Genomic DNA, 20,491 nt, shown 5'->3' on the forward strand with positions numbered 1-20,491 from the left:
GGTGCATCGCCCCCTGGTGGTGTCAGACCTGCACACACCCGCAGGACAACTGCAGCTCAGCACGCTTTGGGTTTTAGTTTTGGTTAATTTCGAAAACAGACGCCGCTGCATCTCAGGGGTCAGGAGTTCAGGAGAGAGAACACACAGTAGCGTGACCGTACTCCGTTATTTCAAATCTGATTTGAACAGATTAAGGCACTAACTAACGTCAAAGCAACTTTCTGCAACTGGAAATGAACCTGGGCTCTGGGAAGTTCCCACAGGGAGGTGCGTGAACTTCTCTCTGTGAGTTTCTTTGTTTCGTTCTCTCCTCTGAAGCGCTGAGCGTTCAAGGGCAGCCCCCAGCGCTCACTGGAGACCCAGCTGCCTGCGAAACCTCAGAGGAGAGGGGGAGAGAGGAGCTTGGGGCTGGGAATAGGAAGGACGGCCGCACTCTCGGAGTAGTGGTGTGTGGGGGGGTGGGGGACACGGGACCGCAGCTCCTGTCCTGTAGGCTGACGATCAGACGCCATGACAAGGAAGCCAATCAGACGCTGTGCTCAGAATCGCATCTCATTTGAAACAAATCGGTAAAAGGAAAAAGAAAGCCTCTGACTTCTGAGTGTAAAATGTGGAAACTGTTCTCTCTCTCTCCCTCTCCCTCTCCACCTCTGCCAATCCTTCTCTACCCGTCCCTCTCTCCCTCCCTCTCCCTCTCCCCCCAGCCCTGCTGTATAAGTGTGCGGCTCAGAGGGACAGCTGCGGTCTGTGCCTGAAGGCGGAGCCCAGTTTCGAGTGCGGCTGGTGCCTGGCAGACAGGAAGTGCCTCCTCCGGCAGCACTGCCACGCCCCCGAGCACAACTGGATGCACCTGGGCCGCCGCAATGTGCGCTGCAGCCACCCGCGCATCACCAAGGTAGGCCACGCCCCCCGACACAGCCCATGGCCACCCCCCCCGGCCCCTGACGAGACAGCTGACTACTCCTGCCATCGCACCCCTGAACTACAAGCCTAACTACGCCCCCTGGACCGTGTCACGTGTGTGTGTGAGGGAAGTGGGGAGCGCCTGTGTGTGACGGTGCGCTGTCTTTGTCTTGAGAGATCTGGCCGCTGACGGGACCCAAGGAGGGCGGGACGCGCATCACCATCGCTGGGGAGAACCTGGGCCTGCAGGTGCGCGAGATCACACACGTCCGGGTGGCTGGAGTGCGCTGCAACCCTGCGCCATCGGAGTACATCAGTGCAGAGAAGTGAGTTCCCCCTGCACTCCCTCCCTCTCTCTCTCCCTCCCTCTCTCTCTCAACCCTCGGTTATCGTGTAGAGCTGGAAACAGATTAAGGAAGGAAAACAAACGGGACAGCAGGTGCCCCTGTGTGCGAGAGTGTATCGACAAGATTTCACAGGATGTCTGTGACCCTCTGTGCCCTCTGACCCCCGTGCCCTGTGCCCCTGACCTCTGACACTGTGCCCTGTGCCCCCGCAGGATCGTGTGCGACATGGAGGAGTCGCTGATGTCCAACCCCCCGGGGGGCGCCGTGGAGCTGTGCATCGGTGACTGCAGCGCCGAGTACCGCACCCAGTCCCAGCAGACGTACTCCTTCGTGGTGGGTGGACGCAGCGCGACCCGATGTCTGTGGGAGTGTGTGTGAGAGTGAGAGTGAGAGTGAGAGTGATACATCATTATATAAGTACACACACACACAGTTACACGGACACATATAAAAGCCCTGGATTTCAGTGTATCGGGCATCTGTTGGAGTACTGGGCAGAAGCAGCCTGTCTGTATGTCAGTCCCCTGACCTGTCTGCCCTTCTGCCTGCCTGCCTGTCTGCCCCTGTGCCCGCCCACCACACCAAGAGAGAAAAATTAGGATGTGAAAAGCACCCAGCGTGAGGTAATTACTGCCCCCCCCCCACGGCGCATTAAACAGAGCTTCCGAGGAGCTGCGGCGACAGTCAATTACCCGGCGGCTCGCGCTCGGATAAATGAGCCGGACTGGGGGCTCTTAAACTGCACAATCAATAGGAGGCTTTGCGGTTTTAATTCCAGGAGTGGCAAATGCACTTCTCATGAAAAAAGTATGAAAAAAAAAAACGAGAAAAATTGAAGAAGTGATGTCAAACGTTCGGGAGGAGAAGCAATTACTGGAGTTTTTTTTTCTTTTTTTAAACGCTAGCCCTGTCCTTAGTGAAAGGTGTGCATTACCCACTCTCTCCATTATTTCTCAGCTCTTACGCCCTTTTTTATTTCTCTAAATGCCACCTGCGTCAGTCTGCACCACCAAGAGTCTCTTCTTTTACTTTTGCAGCGTCTTTATTAGCCCCAAACCCCCATGCTTTCTAATAGCTGTCGCGATGACGTCACGCGCCTCTAATCGCTCGTTTCCTGTACGTTTGCCAAACAGGAAGTGGCGTGTTCTTTTCCTCCTCAATATCCAGGCCATGGCTACAGCACGTGGTCTTTTCTCTCCTTTATGTATTCATTCCCTCGCTCCGTCTTAAAGATTTAAAATTGATCCTCGGGATGCTTTTTCTTTTGCCAAAACCACAAGGCGCATTCAAACAAGCAGGAACCCTTTCAAGAAGCCGTTGTTGCTCGGGGACCGTCGCGATCGATACTGCACAGTACCTGTCATATTGCGCCGTGTGTTCCCTTTGATGTCGGTGTAATGTGACGGCACACCTGTAATTGCACTTACAAAAAGTCATTTTAATTCTAATCGACCCAGGCGTCTGAGACACACAGGCTAATTGCATCCTCATATTTGTGTCACGTTAAAAAGCTTCCCCCGCGTGTTCCTGGGCAGCCGTCTCTCATAGTAGAGCATCAAGGGGCTGCCGCGCTGACACGACAGGGACGCAGTGTCTGCGCAGGACGTGGGCAGGGGCGCTTCGATCAGACGATTTTAAACCACACGAATGATCTTGCTCTTCTTTTCCAGTGTGTGTGGAGGGGGTGGGGGTTCTGGTTTCCCTGCTTTTGGCTTTGGCTCCACCAGTGGGGTGGGTTTCAGTTGGCGTTCCAGAATCCAGTTATTCCCAACATTCAAAAAAGCACACAAAACAAAACCACGTTGAATTAAAAAGAGGAAAAACTTCAACTTCAGTTCAGTTCAGCTTGTATTACAAGTAGTTTAAAAAAACTAGGCAGCCAGCAGGAACAGATGTGCCCAGATGCGTCTAAACTCTCTCTCTCTCTCTCTCTCGCTCTCCTTTTTGTTCCCCCTGCTCCTCCACAAGACCCCCAGTATCAGCAAGGTCCGCCCTGACCGAGGGCCGGTGTCGGGGGGCACGCGACTCACCATTTCGGGGCGACACCTGGACGCCGGCAGCCTGGTCACGGTGTTCGTGGGCCCCGGAGAGTGCCAGTTCATCAGGTGGGTACCGCCCTGCCCTGGTTGTGCCACGAGGGCTGGACGTCCTGTCTGCTGTGGGTCGCGGCGCATCAGACGGGCGGCCGAGACCTGGGCGTGCGTGATTGATTCGTTGATCGTTTGTGTCTCTGGCGCAGGCGGACGGTCCGGGACATCGCGTGCGTGACGCCCCCCTCTGCGGCCGGGCCGGGCCGGGCCACCATCAAGCTGTACATCGACAAGGCCGAGGTCACGAGTCCGGACACGCGGTTCCTGTACACGGAGGATCCCACGGTCACGGCCATCGACCCCGGCTGGAGCATCGTCAAGTAGGCACCCCGCCGATCCCACCCTCACTCAGGGGGGAGCCGCCTCGAGGCTGCCCGTCGGTCAGAGCGGTCCTCGGGTTTGTGTGCCCGCTGTCCTGCTGCCCCCTGCTGACCGCGCGTGTGTTTGTGTGTTTGGTGTTTGTAGCGGCAGCACGCCCATCACCATTACCGGCACCAACCTGCTGACCATCCAGGAGCCCAAAGTGCGCGCCAAGTACGGAGGGGTGGAGACGACCAACGTGAGTCCCGGACACTGTCTGTCTGTCTGTCTGTCTGTCTGTCTGTCTCTCACTCACTGGGAAGGGAAAGTCAAGGAAGCTTGCCAGCCTGTCTCTCTCTCCCTTCCTCCCTCCCTCCCTCCCTCGCTAACTCTCTCACACTAGTAACAGTGTGGTGTTTACTGCAGCTGTATGTGTGTTCATGTATTCACCTCCTGTTTCATCTCTCTCTCTCTCTCTCACCCCCCTCTCTCTCACCCCCCTCTCTCTCTCTCTCTCCCCCCCTCTCTCTCCCCCGTCTCTCTCTCTCTCTCCCCCTCTCCCTCTTTCCCTCTCTCTCTCTCTCTCTCTCTCTCTCTCTTTCCCTCTTTCCCGCTCTCTCTCCCCAGGCATGCCAGCTAGTAAACGACTCGGTGATGACCTGCCTGGCCCCCGGCATACCCCACACCAAGCGCCTGCCCCCCGAGGCCGGCCTGCACCCCGACGAGTTTGGCTTCATCCTGGACCACGTGGCGGCCCTCCTCTCCCTCAACGGGACCCCCTTCGTGTACTACCCCAACCCCACCTTCGACCCGCTGGGCAGCGCCGGCATCCTGGAGGTCAAGCCGGGCTCTCCCATCATCCTCAAGGTGCGGGCGACGCCAATGATGATAGTGATGTGATGGGACTGGATTTTATGGAGAGTCAATCAGGGGTCTTGCTGAGCTTTAAAAATGGCTGACCGTGGTACAACCACATGTGCTGTGCGTGTCTGCATGTGTCTGTGCTGTGTACGTATTGTGTGCTGTGTGCTGTTTGCTGTGTGTGGACATCTGCACAATCCAGTGTTGTATGATACTGGCGTGTGTTGGAATATCGTCTGGTCTGTTCAGACGGATCGGTGGGACCCAATCAGCTCCACTTATTCCTCACTCTCTGTGACTCGGGTATTGATCTGGAGACGGAGGGACTCTGTGCTCAGTCCCTGCTGATGCAAGTTTCTAGGATGGATTTATAGGGCCGGCTGTGATCCATTGCCTCAAACAGGTCACTGAGTCTCAGAGCAAATTAAATCTGCGTGTGTGTATATATATATTATATCAGCTGCAGATTGTCGTTGGCTTTCGGATGCACTGACCCATCTGTCCTCGGAGTCACAGAGTCCGTCTCGTCTGACTACATATTTATTTACTTGTTGACGTTCTCGTCCAATTAACAGGGCAAGAACCTGATCCCTCCCGCGCCCGGTAACGCCCGCCTGAACTACACCGTGCTGATCGGAGAGACGCCCTGCCTGCTCACCGTGTCGGAGTCCCAGCTGCTGTGCGACTCGCCGGACCTCACCGGAGAGCAGCGTGTCACGGTAAGGACATCGGAGGAGACTGCGTTTTTCTGTTCCGTACGGCGAATTATTCTGCGGCATTTGGTCCACATTTTCACCTGGAAACTGAGCCACTGACAAAGGGGGCGCTGCCAGGCACGGCCTCGGTTTTATTTATTTATCCGTTCGTTTATTTTTCCGCAAACTGTAATGCCAGACTCGGGTCAGGCTTTGACTCTTTGGCCCCTGGGATCGGGCGAGAGAAAGCCGACGAGCGCTCGAGGCACGCAGAGGCGCACTGCGGAGACCGGAGAGTGCCCCAGGGAGGCCGAAGCTGACGGGCAGGGGGTGGGACATGGCCGCATCTGTACTAACGGCGGCACACGCCCGGACGAGCAGAAAATGCGACTGATCGATGAAACACGCCATCGCCAACGACATTGAGTCTTTGGCACGTCAAAGGACACGGGAGGGTGGGGGGGCTGGTGACAGTAACTGTGACAAGACTGTGATTTCCTGAGGGACTGTGTGTGTGTGTGTGATAGAGAGAGAGAGACACAGAGAGAGAGAGACACACACACACACACACAGAGACTATACTGACAACACTCCGCTCTGTGCCTCTTTCTCTCGCATACCAGGCCTGTTCAATAATGAATGTTTCGCGGTGGAGCCGCAGAACGACGCTCTAAAGCTCTCCCTCCCTGCAACGGCCAAGACGTCTGGTGCTGCTGCCATGCGGCCCCTTCATACCCTGTGTTATATTCATAGGCTGTGCTTTAGGTGCGACGCCCATTCCTTCACGCCTCACAGGGGAAACAAGGCCTCTTGACCAGTGGTTCCCCTATGTGTGTGTGTGCTTGACGCGTGGCTCCTGTCGTCCCCGCAGATCGTGGTGGGGGGGCTGGAGTTCTCCCCCGGGACGCTGCACATCTACTCGGACAGCACACTCACCCTGCCAGCCATCATCGGCATCGGCGCGGGCGGCGGCCTGCTGCTCCTCGCCATCATCGCAGTGCTCATTGCCTACAAGCGCAAGACGCGCGACGCCGACCGCACACTGAAGCGGCTGCAGCTGCAGATGGACAACCTGGAGTCGCGGGTGGCCCTGGAGTGCAAGGAAGGTGAGGCTGGGGGAAGGCGTGGTGCCTGGACAGCATGTCTTCGCACTGTCCAGCTCTGTCTTAGTACTGTCCAACTGTCCAGCTCTGTCTTAGTACTGTCCAACTGTCCAGCTTTGTCTTAGTACTGTCCAGCTCTGTCCAACTTGGTTCTGATTGTCTGGGCTGGATTGAGCTACGCAGAATCGGGCCCTGGTTCAGATTAAACCTCAAAACTGTCCCATCCTGTACAGTGCAGTGTGAGGGGGGACACGTCCGTCTCGACGGCGCACTTTAGTTAGCGACCTGCTCACATTTCCTCTCCCTTTCTCTCTTCCCTCGCTCGCCCCCCCAGCCTTCGCGGAACTGCAGACGGACATCCAGGAGTTGACCAACGACATGGATGGCGTGAAGATCCCGTTCCTGGAGTACCGCACCTACACCCTGCGCGTCATGTTCCCCGGCATCGAGGAGCACCCAGTCCTCAAGGAGCTGGACGTAAGACTCTGAGTCTCGACCCACTGCACTATACTACACTATACTGCACTATACTACAGTCCCCACAGCGCTGCTCCGGTCTGCGTCGTGTGACTGACCGCTCCTGTCCTGTCCTCCCCCTCAGTCTCCGGCCAATATGGAGAAGGCCCTGCGCCTGTTCAGCCACCTGCTGCACAACAAGGTGTTCCTGCTGACCTTCATCCACACGCTGGAGGCGCAGCGCTCCTTCTCCATGCGCGACCGCGGCAACGTGGCCTCGCTGCTGATGGCGGCGCTGCAGGGCCGCATGGAGTACGCCACCGTGGTGCTGAAGCAGCTGCTGGCCGACCTCATTGAGAAGAACCTGGAGAACCGCAACCACCCCAAGCTACTGCTGCGCCGGTGAGACTGGGGAAGAGCGGGCTGTGGCCGGCGTGGCTTTCCAATCGGCCCGGGATGTGCGTGTCTTATTACGATGTTGATGTTGATGGATGTTATTATCGCTTCCCCACAGGACCGAGTCGGTGGCTGAGAAGATGCTGACCAACTGGTTCACCTTCCTGCTGCACAGATTCCTCAAGGTGAGACCCTCGGCCTCCACACCGCTGCGCGCAATAACCAATGGGCTAACGGCAGTGGATTAATAACCGCCCCCCGTCATGCACGCTGCAGTTCCCCAGCCGGGCCGGGCGACTCATGGCTCAAGACAAATCCCAGCTTTCGGGGATAAACAGCTTAATGAGTTGTTAAGATATCAAGCTGTCCTCGGCAGCGCCGGAGAAGCTGTCAGCGATGGCGGCTTCACCGGCACCCGGCATGGCGCGAGGGAGGGAGTCCTGCGGGGGACTTACAGGGGTCCCACAGGAGACTGGAGACCAGCTGCACGGGCCAGAGCTCACAGGTTCATTGTGCAGAGTGGTATTAAACACTTCACACGCTCTGGCTGTGTGTGTCACTGTGTGTGTGACAGTGTGTTGTGAGTGTGTGTCACTGTGTGTGTCACTGTGTGTGTCACTGTGTGTGTCACTGTGTGTGTCACTGTGAGTGTCACTGTGTGTGTGTCACTGTGTGTGTGTTGTCACTGTGTGTGTGTCACTGTGTGTGTGTGTGTGTGTGTGTGTGACAGTGTGTGTGTGTGTGTGTGTGTGTGTGACAGTGTGTCTGTGACGGTGTGTGTTGTCAGTGTGTGTGTGTGTGTGTGTGTGTGTGTGTGACAGTGTGTGTTGTCAGTGTGTGTGTGTGTGTGTGTGTGTGTGTGTGTGTGACAGTGTGTGTTGTCAGTGTGTGAGTGTGTGACAGTGTGTGTGTGTGTGTGTGTGTGTGTGTGTGTGTGTGTGTGTCATGCCCTGTGCTCAGTGCTGTAACAGTCCTGGATCAGAGGCTTTCCTGGGGCAGCTGTTCAGTCGGAGAGATTTGCTCTGGATAACTGCTAACTTCTGCTCTCTGGAGAACGCTTACTTGGAACAATGTGTGATCCCTCCTTCTCGTTCCCTCCTCTCTGTCTCCCTCCCACTCCCTCCCTCTTCCCCTGCTCCAGGAGTGTGCCGGGGAGCCCTTGTTCATGCTGTACTGCGCCATCAAGCAGCAGATGGAGAAAGGGCCGATCGACTCCATCACGGGCGAGGCGCGCTACTCCCTGAGCGAGGACAAGCTCATCCGCCAGCAGATCGACTACAAGCAGCTGGTGAGGCGACCGAGCACACGCACACGCATGTACACACGTGCACGCACCACACTGCACCACAGGAGGGGCGTCGCCACCACACACGCCGCCCTCTCACCGCATAAATGAATGAACACACGGATAAGTCAATAGATTCATGAATAAGTAAATAAGTACATGAATGAATTAATTAATTAATTAAAATTAATGCCAAGAGATAAATGATGGCAGAGCTTAATTCAATATTTACTAGGGAGGAAAACACACCCCTTTAATAAACCAACCTGTGGTTTGCTGCCCCGGCCAAACAGAGACGCCCCCTGTCCTCACGCATCTGTGTCTGAGACGAGAGGAAGAACAGACACACATGACAGAGACAAATCACTTCACTGCCCCCCCTGGACACGGTAATCAATAGCCATCATCCAGGACGTCCCCCAGGTCGTCCTAGAAGCCCTTGGCGTCCCCATGGGGCAGGCAGTCCAACTGAGACATGTGGCATTGCTGAAAGAGTGAAGATATCACCACGACACGGTGCCAGAAGAGCAGACAAGAGGAGCGGTTATAGAAGAGATCCCGAGAGATCAGAAAAGACTGGAAGACGGGCGCACAAAAGATGGGAAGAGCCAATAAAAATGTCTGCTGTGACCTGGAAGAGAGACGCTGTGCCTTCATCCAGCAGGGGATCGATATATATATACACACTCGTGTATACTTCTGCACATATATATATATATATATATATATATATATATATAGAGAGAGAGAGAGAGAGAGAGAGAGACAACCTGACGTTCCCCGAGAGTTCTGCAATTTGCTGTGTAATTAGTTTTAATCAAATATCTCTCACTCTTAAAACGAATGATTCTCTCTCTCTCCCTCGGAGCAACAGGGGAGGACAAGGGAAGCCTCTCCTAATGATTACAGAGGCGTCTTGTACAGATGCTAAGCCTGCCGTGGCAGATGCAGATTGCGTTTAATAATCTGATTAGCGCTCCGAGCACGCGCACCAGTATCATGTTTATTCACCGGCTGAGCCACGTCTGTGCCGCGCCACCGATTGGCTGGAGGGTCACGGGACGCGGCAGTGAACGGCACTGGTGGTGACACCAGCCCGGGACAACGCCAGCGCTGTGGTCCGGGACTCCCCCATGTACCTGTCCGGTGCCATGCAGTCACAGTCACGCAGGGCGTCTCCACCACCGCCAGGCCACAACACACTGTCCCGTGTGTACTGTGCGTCTGTCTCGCGTATTAACGTGTCCCTCTCTGCTCCCCGTCACCCAGACGCTCATGTGCATCCCCCCCGAGGGGGAGGCCGGCAGCGAGGTGCCCGTCAAGGTGCTGAACTGCGACACCGTAACCCAGGTGAAGGACAAGCTGCTGGACGCCGTGTACAAGGGCATCCCCTACTCCCAGAGGCCCCAGGCCGATGACATGGACCTGGGTAAGGGCCGCTACTCCAGAGCCAGGCTTCGGCCTGCATGTGCGTGTGTGAGTTAGTGTGAGTGTGTGTATGTGCGTGTAGTGCAGTCTAACGCACAGTGGAGTATTGATAAAACCACAGAGAGATTGGTGATTGGAGAGCACAGGAAAGAGTGAGATAGTCCAGTCCAGTCCAGTCCAGTCCAGTCCATTCCAGTCCCCTCACGCAGCCGTGTGATGCCAGGCGGCGCTGTAAGAGTGAGGATTGGGGTCTAACCTACGTCTCTCCCCAGTCTCTGTGTGTCTCTGTGTGTCTCTGTGTGTCTCTGTGTGTCTCTGGGTGTCTCTGGGTGTCTCTGTGTGTGTCTGTGTGGAGGGTTGCCGTAAGAGTGAGTCTCACCCCGGTGTCTCGTCTCCCCAGAGTGGCGCCAGGGCCGCCTGACCCGCATCATCTTGCAGGACGAGGACGTCACCACCAAGATCGAGAGCGACTGGAAGAGGCTCAACACGCTGGCGCACTACCAGGTCAGACCTACACATTGCACACACTGAACATAACATTACACACTGCACACACTCAACACGCAGGCGCACAACCAGATCAGCCTGACACACCGCACGCTCGACACACTCAACACACTGGCCCACTACCAGGTCAGTCCACTACACTTGAAACACTGCACACACTCAACACTGCACACTACAGTTTGAACTGGGCACCTGAACCACTCAACACAGCACTGGATCAGAGCAGCATGAAGCAAAAATAGAGACACATGCAAAAGATGTGCTGCTGGTACAATACAGACCTGCGTACTCACAATGACACGCACACGCACACATGCACAGACACACGCACACACACACACACACATACACACATACACACATGGCCTTAATTTTATCATCACAGCACAGCACTGCCACAGGCTTTCACAGTGCTACCCCCGCCGTCTCCCTCCCTGCCAGAGAGCTGCTGAACCGCTAAGCCCTTCTCCCTCAGAGCCAGTGCCAGCGCCGGTGCCCGTCTTTGCCGGCCCACAATGCCGCGGCGCCGGAGCTCACCGCCTGGGTTTTGTAACGGAACAACGGCAACCACAACACAAACATCCCATTCATTCAGGGATCATTCGACGATGTTTGGCTCTGAATGGCACAGATTTCAGTGATTTTAATTAGTTTAGTTTAGTCCTCGGCAGCGGGGGGGCGAGCGGTGTCCGTGTCTCTGTGCGTCGCTGCTGGGCCTCCAGACTGTGCCGTTCGGTTTGGCCGAGCTATGAATTGGGGCCTTTGTGTTTGAGCGCCGGTGGAGAATCTGCTCGTTTCTCATCTTATCCGCCTCTGACTCCCCTCCCCCTCTCTCTCCCTTCCTCCAACTATCCTCTTCCTCACTATCTCTCCATACCTCCGTTCCCCCAAACCTGCCTGGTTTCTACTCTTTCCTTCCTGTCCCGCCTCCCCCATCCCTCCCCTCCTCTCTCCCTCTGCTCCTCTCCCTCTCCCTCTCTCCAGGTCACAGACGGCTCTCTGGTGGCCCTGGTCCAGAAGCAGGTGTCAGCTTACAACATCGCCAACTCCTTCACCTTCACCCGCTCACTCAGTCGCTACGGTAATAATCCCCAGACACACTCACATACTGACACGCTGACACGCTGACACGCTGACACGCTCACACATTGATAATCCATCTGTAAAAAAATCGAATCAGTGTGTCTTTGTGTCTCCGTGTGTGTGTGTGTGTCTGTGTCTCAGAGAGCCTGCTGAGGACGTCCAGCAGCCCGGACAGCCTGCGCTCCCGCGCCCCCATGATCACACCAGACCAGGAGACGGGCACCAAGCTGTGGCACCTGGTGAAGAACCACGAGCACGCCGACCACCGCGAGGGCGACCGGGGCAGCAAGATGGTGTCCGAAATCTACCTCACCCGCCTGCTGGCCACCAAGGTACAGCCCAATCATCTTACTACTGCACTGTACTCTGACTCTACTACACAGCACTGTACACCAACTCACTGCACCCCACTGTCTTTACTCCGCTCCACTACACTCCTGCTCACTCCCCTTCTACTCCGCACTGTCCAGGGCACGCTGCAGAAGTTCGTGGACGACCTGTTCGAGACGGTGTTCAGCACGGCACACCGCGGCAGCGCCCTCCCCCTCGCCATCAAGTACATGTTCGACTTCCTGGACGAGCAGGCGGACCGGCGGCAGATCACCGACCCGGACGTCCGGCACACCTGGAAGAGCAACTGGTGAGGACGCTGATCTTGACACGCCAACAGTGCCGCCCCGTCTCTGGTTGAGATTTACTAACATCACCTCTCTCTCTCCCTCTCTCCCTCTCCCTCCCTCTCCCATTCGCCCCCTCTCTCTCTCTCTCCCTCCCCCTCTCTCTCACAGCCTGCCCCTGCGGTTCTGGGTGAACGTGATCAAGAACCCCCAGTTCGTGTTTGACATCCACAAGAGCAGCATCACGGACGCCTGCCTGTCGGTCGTGGCGCAGACCTTCATGGACTCCTGCTCCACCTCCGAGCACCGGCTGGGCAAGGACTCGCCCTCCAACAAGCTGCTTTATGCCAAGGACATCCCCAACTACAAGACCTGGGTGGAGAGGTGAGCCACGCCCCCCCCACTTCTCACAGGGCCCCCCGAGTCCCACGCTCCCAGACGCCGGCCCCCCGAGACAAGAGCCGGAGAGGTGTTCGGTCCCAGCTCCTTGAGGGGTCGGATGAATCCATTCTCTCAGTTCAGGCCCATTTAAGACTCATTTAATTAAGGTGTCGTTCAGTTTTAAGAGTTGTGTGGGTGGGTGCACCCCGCCGCTCTGACCCCGGTGTCCCTGTGCCACAGGTACTACCGAGACATCGCCAAAATGCCCAGCATCAGTGACCAGGACATGGACGCCTACCTGGTGGAGCAGTCCCGCCTCCACGCCACCGAGTTCAACACCCTGAGCGCGCTGAGCGAACTCTACTTCTACATCAACAAGTACAAGGAGGAGGTGAGCGCCGCCGCCGTCGAGGCCCGATCACACTTTAGAATAGGATCTGAAACAACTATTCACATCACTCCAGCCCGTGCACACCAGTGACGTCATCAATAAGCGCCAAAATGTGGCACCCGTGACGTGTGGTGTGTGTGTCTTTGTGGTGAACCGAACAGGCGGATGAGAACACGTTTAGGCTGAATTAAAACTCTTTTGCTGCCTCCACTTGGGGTTCTAGTCTCGACCCGCCTCGCAACATATCATGACAATGTGACAAAGTGTTTCCGTGCCAGGGCTGCAATAATCTCATTTATGAGCAGAGTCACCGAGAGGACAGCCACCACAGCCAGGACAGCCTGTCACACGCACCCACAACTCTGAGTGTAAATACATACACAGACGAGTGACCGAACAAATTCATCAATAAATGCATAAACACACAAAATTAGTGAAAAGCATTTCCCCCGTTTTCTGTTGTAAGTACACTCATCCCTCTCTCTCTCTCCCTTTGTGTGTCTAGATCCTGACGGCGCTGGACAGGGACGGACACTGCCGCAAACACAAACTGCGCCAGAAACTGGAGCAAGCCATCAACCTCATGTCTGGCAGCAGCTGAGGATAGAGGAGGAGGAGGAGGAGGAGTGGAGTCTTTTCGGAGGGCGGTGGGGTGGGGGGGATGCTTTGGTCCGTTGCCATATCGTCAGCCCGGCCTGGCACCGACACAATTAACTCTGGATCGCATGAGGCAGCGGAACCAGTGCGCGGCCCGGAGGACGGACTCCGTGAAATCAAACAACAGCCAAACCCACCGTGACATCATCAGCCTTGGACCGCCACAGCCACACCCACAGTGACATCATCAGCCCTGGCCCCGCCTCCTGCAGGGTTTCTCTTCTCTCGCGGTTTCTGTTCTTTCGTTCGCTTTTGTTTTTCCTGCACCGGCCTTTCGGACGAACCGGACTCCACTCTCCCCTCCCACCCCCACTGGACCGCCCGACCCCCTGGGAGCTGGCTGCTGCGGGTCGGACTCGACACATACATTCCATGCCAGACAGGTTCCGCAATTGCCAAACCGGTGCCGTGGCGTGGGGCGATCTCTGTTGGGGGGGCGCCCCCGATGTTTTTTCCTTTTCTTAAATATGTTCTCAGCGGTTCTCGGAGGACGATCCGTGACTGGATACAAAACGCCACGATGAGCCCCCGGCCTGACGGAGACGCTCACCTGTGCCCGGGGGCCGTTCTCTCTGCTCCGGCTGGATGGACGATGTCTGGAAGTCTTGGAAAAGCCTGGGCTGGGGGGGCAAGTGGAGTTTACAGGGGAGCGCGAACTCGGGGGGGCCCTAGTGGCCTGTGAGGTTCACTGCCATTGATGCTATGACAACCCCTGCCCCCCCTGCACGCCGTAACAAAACCCTACAGAGCGCCTTTTTGTTTATTTGTTTATTTTTTTTAATTTGAAATGGGGGCCAAAGCAGCCCCACTGGGGGGCCCCCAGGGGCCTGGGCAGGGCGGCTCATTTCTGAGGGTGCGCGCGTGTGTGTGTAACCAGGAACTGCACAGAAGCTGCCTTTGGTGTGTGAGCGCTTGTGTGTGCAGGTGGGGTGGGCAGGGGTCTTTATTCTTCCCCCCGGACGCCAATCCCTCATCCTCTCCCCTCGTCCCTCCGTCGGCTCCCTCTCTCCACTGGCCCGCTGTGCTCGTGTGGGGGGGTGGGGGGGGCAGATGTCCTAGCGTGTTGTTTTGCACTATTGCCGTGTGCGTGTGGGAGAGAAGAGGGGGGAGACCGAACAATCACAACCGGTGTCTGAAGCACGAGGAAGAGCCGTCACCCCCGTCCGCTCTGCCCTCCCCGTCCCTGTGGCCCTGCAGCGCTGGCCCTCCTGTGGCGTGTCGAGGCCCCCCGGAGAGGTTTTTAAATGTATTTTATTCTCCTCCCACTGAGTGATGGAGTTTCGGTGGCGCTTTGCCGACAATCTGAGTCATGTGGCCGCCACTCGCTTGACACCGTCACGGGGGAAACAACACAGAAAGAAAACAAGAATCTAGATGTGGGTATATTTAATATCACTATTTATAGTATTGTTATTTTTTCTCTTGGATGTGGTTCTGAGTTCCGCCCTTTTCGCTGATGAAGAAATATTTATTGTATTTATTTATTACTTTATTTATTTTGGGGGGACTGGGGGACGAGTCGGGTACACACATCGCTCTCGTGTCTCGGATCTCTGTGACGCCTCGGCCACACACACACGACCGCACCGCCCTGCCACGGCCACACACGGGTCTCGGATCTCCATGACATTATTATTATTATTTTTTATTTATTTCTTGGCAGATGCCCTTATCCAGGGCAACTTACAAAATATAAGCGCAATACAAAGTGCAAGAATAAAGTGCAGTACAAGGCATCAAACATTGCAAATTCAAATTTATAATAATACCAAGCAATTCAAAGCATAATACATTTTACATACACATCACACACACGCACACACACAACCGCACCACCCTGCCATGGCCACACGGGTCTCGGACCTCTGTGACATCACACACACACACGCACACGCACATGCACACGCACACACGGCCTTTCTTTTTATTCTCACAAAGTAGCCTGTGCTGGAGCTCCTGCTGCCCTTGTAAATATAAATCCACACTAAAGAACCTTTAAACAATAGCCTTCATATATGAAGTGCGGTAGCTGAAGCTGCAGCAGGTTTTCACATTGGCCATACCGGGCCCAATTAGGCTAACGACGCATTTAATTAGTTAATTGAGAACTCAGTGTGGAAGGAAGATGGAGGGGTGGAGTGTGCAGGGGGGCTCAGCTCAAAGTGGGGGTTGTGGATTTTTGAGTAATCATCACATTTTGAAGTTATCAACTGTAAATAAATAAATCTGATTCAAATTAATCAGAGAGAGAGTTCACACCTCCCCTCTCGCTCACGGAGACAGCAGACTACATCCCTTCCCTCTCCTCTCATTAAATCAGCCCAGGGAGGAAGAAAGCCGGATCCGATTTTGTCTTCCCCCTTTTCTCTTCTCTCTGTTTGGGTTACGAAAGAAGTGTTTAGAAAGGAGAATGCGCTATCTTTAGCACTCGACACAAAAGCTTTGAACTCGTGCCGCGTCGGCTTCCTGGGCCGACGCAGATCTGGGTTCGCTCGGTCCCAGCTGAGCTAATTAGAAAAAACACCCAGTAGGGATAATTAGGGGAGAGCAATCTGAATCTTAATTCTAATGTGCTTTTTCTGTTTCGGGGACGGGGGGAGGTTGTGTGTAAGTTTCGAGTGCGTCAGTGAGTGCGGTGGGGGGGTTGCGCATCAACCCCGTCGGGCTCGGTGGGGGGATTGGGTCTGTCACGAATGTTCTGGAAACCGCTCGGTCACGGGTGAACGTGGATCCGCGCTCCAGAACGTGACGTGTTTTTCACGTGCGGCCGATTCAAGAATTTGGGCGCGAGTGGGAAGGCCGGACTCGGGGCCCCCGGCTGTCTGACCCATTTCTGTCCCCTGGCCAGTGCCAGCTGACGCCAATATTGGCACCTGGGTTTTGTTTTGGGGCTTTTTAAGGGGGCGGGTTCAGAGAGAGGCTCCTCCCACAGAGACGCAATTCTTGTCATTTTTGGGTCCATGACGACATTTTGAAATCGGTGTTTTTTCCAGCTAAATGTTTATCCCAGTCTCACGTATAAGACATAGACGCAGAGTTTCCTTTTTCGCTGTTTTTTCTTTTTCTTTTCTTCCACGTTTCAATCCGTTTCAATGTTAAAGACTTGTTTACACTTTCAAAGAAATATGGAGTATATTTATAACGTGTGTGAAGAATACGTTGTTTTGTGAGTGACTGACTGACTGACATTGGGTGAGTGCTACGCCTTATCTTTGTTATATACATTTCTTTTGTATTATTGTTTGTTTATAAATATTCTTTTTAAATTATTCCGATTTTTTTTTTAAATTGGAGACGCTGGCTGCGATGAGCTGTTTTGTATATACTGGCACTTTTTTTTTTAATTCTGATGATCTGTTTGTCTGAAAGGTTTTTAAAAGATGGGATTATAATTTATGTTAAAATGATGAGCATGGTGTTTTTGTTTTGCTAATAAAAAGTGGATGATTTGACGCAGTGTCTCTGGCCCTTTATTATCAGTTTGAAGTTCGGACGCCCAAGGTGTGTCACCGTGCTGGCAGTCAGAAGTCGACACCACCCTGTGTTACCTCGGTTCAGCTAGCCGCTGTTTTTATAGACTTCTCCGGTGTTTGACAAACTCGTGACATTATTTTCCCAACACCTGAGTACCACAGCGAAACAACCGAAATCACGCCGTGTGCGTCAGCTTCTTCCCCGCGACTTGAGGCCCGTATGAACGATCTCCGTCAGCCCCACTGTACGCAGCGCAAGGGATTAGCTGCCCTCACAGATCTCTAACCCACAATGCATCAGGGCTGCCTTCCCGGGATCAAGAGCCTCCTTCAGAAACGCCACGGAAGAAACCGGGAGACGTACCGTCCGGCGTCACAGAGTACCCTTCTTCCGAGCACCGATCACAGCGCCGTAGCCGCGTCGAGTGCAAGACAGCCACGAGAAACCCGGAGGTGAAGAGTAACCCCGAGGTAATAAACAACAACAACACCCCTCAGAAGTATTCTTACACCAGTAGACTACCGGCCCTGTTTGAAACCCTTTCTGAAGCCAATTCTAGGCAACAACCAGACCTCAAGCTAGGCCCGTGGCAGCCCATGCTAGATTCAGTTCAGTAGAACAGTCCTGACTTTTTAATGAAAGCCTGTTTGCTCCAGCCCTAACTGTTCCCTCTTAAAAGCTGTCTACGGGCCCGCTCCCATCCCCACGTGGTCCGTCCCGAGGCGGTCTCAGCCCCCGTTCCACTCTCTCTCCGTGCTGGAGGCCGGGGTCTCAAAGCAACCGACAATCGGAGCGAGATCGGCGTCTCACATCGCAGCCCGGACAGCGGGGCGTCTGGAGCTCCCAGTCCGTGTCGGGGTTCCGTTCATTGAGCCCCCCCACCCCGACGCCACAATGGCCCGTGACGCCACTGCACACACCACAGCCCAGGTTTCTGTGCCGGAGAGGGAGGGATGGAGGGAAGAGCTGCGGGAACAGTCGCTGGCGTTTCAATGCTGGGTGAGAGTCACCATCAGCCGTTTCACTTAACGGACGCAACAGTTGGGCCGGCGGGACTCGCACAGAACATGGCTTGCTAGAACCTCCCGCGCTCTAGTTCCTAATGGGCGACGCGTTCCCCATCTCTCCATGTCGATCTCTGTGGCGCTATATAAATAAAGAAAACGTTTGCTGGGAGGGAACAATGGCAGACGCAGGCCTCTACAAGAGGTGCAAACACACTCGCACTCGCACACACTGCTGACTGGGTCTCCGGCAGCTCTCCCGTAGTCCGGTACCCGAGTGCAATGCTCTCTCTCGCTTAGTACTGGACTCACTATCCTGTTTGAATAAAAAAAACTCCCTGGGATGTTTAACAGATGAAAGCCGACGTTTAATTTCCCCCTTCATCTTAGGTAAACAGCGGTCGGCTTGTTTCACGCACGGAATTGCTTTTAGCGGGTTTTTAACGCGGCGCTGTTTAGTTTCAGACGAGGACTCTGCTTTTTTTTTTCTGCCGCTGTCAGTCAGCGACGCTTAAGAAGGAGAGAAAAACGCAGCACGCGCTACGGGGGATCGTTAGAGCAGCTGTTCTCATGGTTACAGTTTAAAACGGCATCCGAGATGCAGCAAACTCTCTCTCTCTCTCTCTCTCTCTCTCGTTCAGCTGCTGTTCTATAAAGAAAGCAAAGCAAAGAGACGCAGTGGAAAGAGTCAGTCTTGTGAAATGTTAAACCGGTAAGAGGACACATGACCGGCCCCTCGGCCCCTGGCTTCGTGGCCCTCTGCCTGCGCCCTGGAGGAGTCGGTCCGAGGCTCAGCTTGAGCAACAAGTACATTAACCCCACGCTGCCTGGACTCTCAGCGGGTCCTTTGCTCTCTCCATCCCCAAAGCGGCCGCACTGTGGATCTGTCCATCGGCGCAGGGACAGGATTCTGGAGAGGAGTGAGCTGAATCAAAGTCGAGTTCATTGTTTTGCGTAATGATATTTATAAAAAAATATATAATGTTATTATATATAATGAGAGAGAGAGAGGAAGAGACGGAGAGAGGGAGATGGGGGCGCATGAATATTGATGTCGGCAGAGTGAGGTGAGAGAGAGAGAGCGGAGCTGCGAGACAAAAGAGGATTAGGATGGTGGGGGGGGCAGAAAACGCAGGCGGCGAAGAAGGCAGGCTGCCTCGGGGGGGTGGGGGCCTCATAAATAAATAATGTGTGCTGGGGGGGGCACTCATTAGCACGGCACTCTCTGGTCTTGTGAGAGGAGAAAACAAGCCGGTTGCCAAATGACAACACACTCCCACAAACTCACACTCTCACTCACTCACTCACATACTCACCCACACTCTCACCCACTCACTCACTCACTCACCCACACTCTCACAAACTCACTCACACTCTCACTCACTCACTCACTCACCCACACTCTCACCCACTCACTCACTCACTCACCCACACTCTCACAAACTCACTCACACTCTCACCCACTCACAAACTCACTCACCCACACTCTCACAAACTCACTCACACTCTCACTCACTCACTCACTCACTCACCCACACTCTCACCCACTCACTCACACTCTCACAAACTCACTCACCCACTCACTCACTCACTCACTCACTCACTCATCCACACTCTCACTCACTCACTCACTCACTCACCCACACTCTCACAAACTCACTCACACTCTCACTCACTCACTCACTCACTCACTCACTCATCCACACTCTCACTCACTCACCCACACTCTCACAAACTCACTCACACTCTCACTCACTTACTCACTCACTCACTCACCCACACTCTCACCCACTCACTCACTCACTCACCCACACTCTCACAAACTCACTCACCCACTCACTCACTCACTCACTCACTCACTCATCCACACTCTCACTCACTCACTCACTCACTCACCCACACTCTCACAAACTCACTCACACTCTCTCACTCACTCACTCACCCACACTCTCACAAACTCACTCACACTCTCACTCACTCACTCACTCACCCACACTCTCACTCACTCACTCACTCACCCACACTCTCACTCACTCACTCACCCACACTCTCACAAACTCACCCACACTCTCTCACTCACTCACTCACCCACACTCTCACAAACTCACTCACCCACTCACTCACTCACTCACTCACTCACCCACACTCTCACAAACTCACTCACACTCTCACTCACTCACTCACTCACTCACCCACACTCTCACAAACTCACTCACACTCTCACAAACTCACCCACACTCTCTCACTCACTCACTCACTCACCCACACTCTCACAAACTCACTCACACTCTCACTCACTCACACTCTCATCCACTCACTCACTCACTCAATCACATACTCACCCACACTCTCACTCACTCACTCACTCACTCACCCACACTCTCACTCACACTCTCACTCACTCACACTCTCATCCACTCACTCACTCACCCACACTCTCACAAACTCACCCACACTCTCTCACTCACTCACTCACCCACACTCTCACAAACTCACTCACCCACTCACTCACT

At 54.6% G+C, this 20,491-nt stretch overlaps 1 protein-coding gene across 1 annotated transcript in view; it reads left to right on the top strand.

The window, feature by feature from the left end:
* plxna3 (plexin A3) overlaps window positions 1-16,952 on the top strand; it is an 85,508-nt gene extending 68,556 nt beyond the window's left edge. The window contains exons 12-32 of the mRNA XM_066710049.1: window positions 705-895; window positions 1,081-1,229; window positions 1,463-1,583; window positions 3,219-3,355; window positions 3,490-3,660; window positions 3,806-3,899; window positions 4,268-4,507; window positions 5,077-5,220; window positions 6,068-6,302; window positions 6,634-6,776; window positions 6,901-7,157; window positions 7,270-7,336; window positions 8,293-8,439; window positions 9,706-9,865; window positions 10,265-10,368; window positions 11,356-11,452; window positions 11,596-11,786; window positions 11,925-12,094; window positions 12,243-12,455; window positions 12,693-12,843; window positions 13,349-16,952. Coding sequence (XP_066566146.1) covers window positions 705-895; window positions 1,081-1,229; window positions 1,463-1,583; window positions 3,219-3,355; window positions 3,490-3,660; window positions 3,806-3,899; window positions 4,268-4,507; window positions 5,077-5,220; window positions 6,068-6,302; window positions 6,634-6,776; window positions 6,901-7,157; window positions 7,270-7,336; window positions 8,293-8,439; window positions 9,706-9,865; window positions 10,265-10,368; window positions 11,356-11,452; window positions 11,596-11,786; window positions 11,925-12,094; window positions 12,243-12,455; window positions 12,693-12,843; window positions 13,349-13,444 — 3,278 coding nt within the window. The 3' untranslated portion in view covers window positions 13,445-16,952. The remainder of the gene's footprint in view (window positions 1-704; window positions 896-1,080; window positions 1,230-1,462; window positions 1,584-3,218; window positions 3,356-3,489; window positions 3,661-3,805; window positions 3,900-4,267; window positions 4,508-5,076; window positions 5,221-6,067; window positions 6,303-6,633; window positions 6,777-6,900; window positions 7,158-7,269; window positions 7,337-8,292; window positions 8,440-9,705; window positions 9,866-10,264; window positions 10,369-11,355; window positions 11,453-11,595; window positions 11,787-11,924; window positions 12,095-12,242; window positions 12,456-12,692; window positions 12,844-13,348) is intronic.
* Window positions 16,953-20,491: the final 3,539 nt, after the last annotated feature.

The sequence above is a fragment of the Amia ocellicauda genome, chromosome 7 (assembly GCF_036373705.1).
Source record: "Amia ocellicauda isolate fAmiCal2 chromosome 7, fAmiCal2.hap1, whole genome shotgun sequence".
NCBI lineage: Eukaryota > Metazoa > Chordata > Actinopteri > Amiiformes > Amiidae > Amia > Amia ocellicauda.